The sequence below is a fragment of the Egretta garzetta genome, unplaced genomic scaffold (assembly GCF_000687185.1).
Source record: "Egretta garzetta isolate BGI_Z169 unplaced genomic scaffold, ASM68718v1 scaffold16, whole genome shotgun sequence".
Lineage (NCBI taxonomy): Eukaryota > Metazoa > Chordata > Aves > Pelecaniformes > Ardeidae > Egretta > Egretta garzetta.
In genome coordinates, this window is record NW_009260022.1 from 5,890,043 (window position 1) to 5,893,450 (window position 3,408).

Below are 3,408 nucleotides of genomic sequence, written 5' to 3' on the forward strand. Positions count from 1 at the left end.
CCATTGGCCCGGCTGTCATGTGGTCGCGCGGAGGCATCCGCAATTACACGGGAATGTTTTCCTAGAGATGTCAGCCTACAAAGGACACAATCTCTCTTCCTCAAATTCCGCCCCAAAATGTCCTTTCCCAACAGCTCTCCTGCCGCCAATACTTTTTTAGTAGATTCTCTCATCAGTGCGTGCAGGAGTGACAGTTTCTACTCCAACAGCGCCAGCATGTATATGCCACCTAGCACAGACATTGGGACGTACGGGATGCAAACCTGTGGACTCCTTCCGTCTCTGGCTAAAAGAGAAGTTAATCACCAAAATATGGGTATGAATGTACATCCTTATATACCTCAAGTAGACACTTGGACAGACCCGAACAGACCTTGTCGAATAGAGCAACCTGTTACACAGCAGGTCCCCACTTGTTCCTTCACTACAAATATTAAAGAAGAAAGCAATTGCTGCATGTATTCCGATAAGAGATCCAAACTCATTTCTGCAGACGTCCCTTCCTACCAGAGGCTGGGGTCTGAATCATGCCCCATTGAGAACCCCGAGGTTCCCGTCCCAGGATATTTTAGACTGAGCCAGACCTACGCCACTGGGAAAACCCAAGAGTACAATAATAGCCCTGAAACGAGTTCAACTGTAATGTTACAGTTAAACCCTCGCGGCAGCTCCAAACCGCAGATATCTGCTCAACTTCAGCTGGAAAAGAAAATGAATGAAAACCCGAACAACCAAGACAGCACCGCTAAAGTCTCTCAAGTGGAAAGTCCCGAGCCCAAGTCCACGTTGCAAGACGAGCGGAGCTGCCTGCCCGAAGGCTCCGTGTCCAGCCCAGAAGTCCAGGAGAAGGAGAGTAAAGGTCTGTATTACCGAGTTTAAGCCGTGCCGTGGTGTAACTCCAACACGCCAGCACCATAAAGCACGCTCGAATATACTAACGAGCATCACAGCCATCACATTTAATGCTAAGGAGTATCGGGCTGCAGGTGCTGTGTCTCTGAAGATTTTGGCAGGCAAAAATGCCACGCAAAAGGGTCCAAAGGTTTTCTGGGGGGATCTGCCTCTCCCGTGCATGCAGACCGCCTCTGTGGTGCGGGGGATATAGCCGTGTGCTCCTTAATGCGCTGCAGCAGCCAAAAGCAGCCCCATACCTCTAAAAAAAAAGCAGGTCTGGAGGTTGTAAAATACGACCAGCTCAACTTTTCTCTCGTAATATTTCGCTGATTGTTTTTTTTTTTAATTATTTTTTAAATTATTTTTTATTTTCACTGAGCCTTGCTGCGGTTTGATTGCATTTAAAGTTAATTACGATCCTACTAAAATAGGTGAGGAATAGGTGCCACCAGGCTGGGTAAAGTTGGAAGCAAATGCACAATGAAAGCAGCAGCCCGCTATCTGCCTTGTCCAAAGGTGGAATATTTCAATGTGGTGCTTTAGATAACCTTGGCTTGGTCTCCAAAAGTGCAACAGTATTTTGAAATGCGTTTGAAAGCTAAAGGTGGTGGTAATCTGATTTTATTTTCCCTTTAAAAGTGCACTAAAGCCTTCCTTTCGAACGGCGTGTGTCGAAGAATCCCCAAAACGGGGAATTTTCTACTATCAAAATGTACTTTGCAACCTCTAGGTCGATTTTTTTTACCCTACGTGTGCATGGAGATTCTTTTCATCTGAATTATATTTAACAGCCCAAGTCTAAGTTGATGTGGGGCAGATTTCTTTCTGGCGGGGGGAAAAAAAATCTAAAAGGAAAATGGGGGGGAAAAAAAATCCGATACAGAGGGTGTTGATTTCTTGTCTATCTTTTGGGCTGGGAAAACGTCTATGGCTGCTCCTAGGTGTGCTGGTGTGATTCAGCTGATGGCTGGGGGTGTGGGGGGGGAAGCTGCTTCAAAATACAGTGCGAGGGTATTTTGTAAGTGGGGTATTTTCGTAGGAAGTGCCGTGGGAGCCCGAGGCGGCCACGGCGAGGTTAGACCGGTTAAAATGTGGCCGGGGTGGCAGGTTAAATATTGTCGAAATGGTAAAAGCCAGCTGAAAACTTGAGAGCCCGCTCCTGGCAGGGGCAAGAGAGCGGGGCGGCCGCAAGGCAGCGGTGGGGACGGCGAGCCCAGCCTGGCGATGGGGTCCCCTCTCCCTGCCCACACCTCACCCGAGCCGAGCTTAATGCCCACATCCACCATATCTGCCAGACACTGCAGAGGAGGGGTCATGGCCAAGGGTACACTCTAACAGCCTGAGGTATTTTTGATTTTTTTTTTCTTCTTCTTCTTCTTCTTCTCCTTCTTCTTCTTCTCCTTCTCTGATTTTGATAGAGGAAATCAAGTCTGATACTCCAACAAGCAATTGGCTAACTGCAAAGAGTGGCAGAAAGAAGAGGTGTCCTTATACTAAACACCAAACACTGGAATTAGAGAAAGAGTTCTTATTCAATATGTATCTCACTCGAGAGCGCCGTCTAGAGATCAGTAAGAGCGTAAACCTCACTGACAGGCAGGTCAAGATTTGGTTTCAAAACCGCAGAATGAAGCTCAAGAAGATGAGCAGGGAGAACCGAATCCGGGAACTGACCGCTAATCTGACCTTCTCTTAAACCCTAACCCCGGGGGGGGCACCAGTGAGGAGTGGGCACAGCACCGCCACTTGCTAAAGGCAGGAGAGACTCTGGCAAAACCCGGCATTTTCCAGTTTGGTTTTGGTTTTGGTTTGGGGGGGGGCGGTTGGTTGGTTTTTTTTTTTGGTTTTGTTTTTTTTTTCTCTGATAGAATGTGACTCTTCGTCCTTCTTTTAGCGCTGCAAGTGAATATGTATTACTATGATGAGTATATATAAATCCTAGCACGTGTAATTTATTTTTGTTCTCATCGTAATGCAGGGTAACTATTATTGAATATTATCATTTGGTCTTAACTTATTGGAACTGTCGAACATCCAAGCAATGTGACTTTTTTTCATGTTTTTACTAACAAAATGGTATTTATGTGGGGCTGTTACACGGGCCATAACGTTTTGAGTCCATTCAATACTTTAAGAAAAAAAAAAGGGGGGGAAAAACTTTGGGGGCGGGGGGAAAGAGAAGCACATTATAATGTAACTATCCTCGCAAATGAACTTAGAGATTGTCCTTCGTAAAATGGAATATTTCCTTCTTCTCCATTGTAGACATTTCCTTGTGGTGCATATGTGGAATAGTAGTCGTTCAGCAGCAATATGTCCTTCTTGTGCATGTTCTGTTCGCATGTATAATGCAATAAACTCTGTAAACTATTGCGGTCCCTCTGGTTTTCTACAAATGTTTAAATTACGGATGCAGGTTGGTCTTCTGATCTTTCTCTATCAGCAGCTCTTTGGACTGATGTACCTTCTTTGCCATTTTCTGGTCTTTGTGTGTGTGTCTGCCTCCTGGTTTTC

The 3,408-nt window shown here is 45.7% G+C and overlaps 1 protein-coding gene across 1 annotated transcript; it reads left to right on the top strand.

Moving 5' to 3' along the window:
• Positions 1-117: 117 nt before the first annotated feature.
• On the top strand, positions 118-2,590 carry HOXD10 (homeobox D10). The gene is made up of 2 exons (XM_009640800.1): positions 118-859; positions 2,313-2,590. The coding sequence occupies exons 1-2, from the start codon at positions 118-120 to the stop codon at positions 2,588-2,590; spliced, it is 1,020 nt and encodes a 339-aa protein (XP_009639095.1).
• Positions 2,591-3,408: the final 818 nt, after the last annotated feature.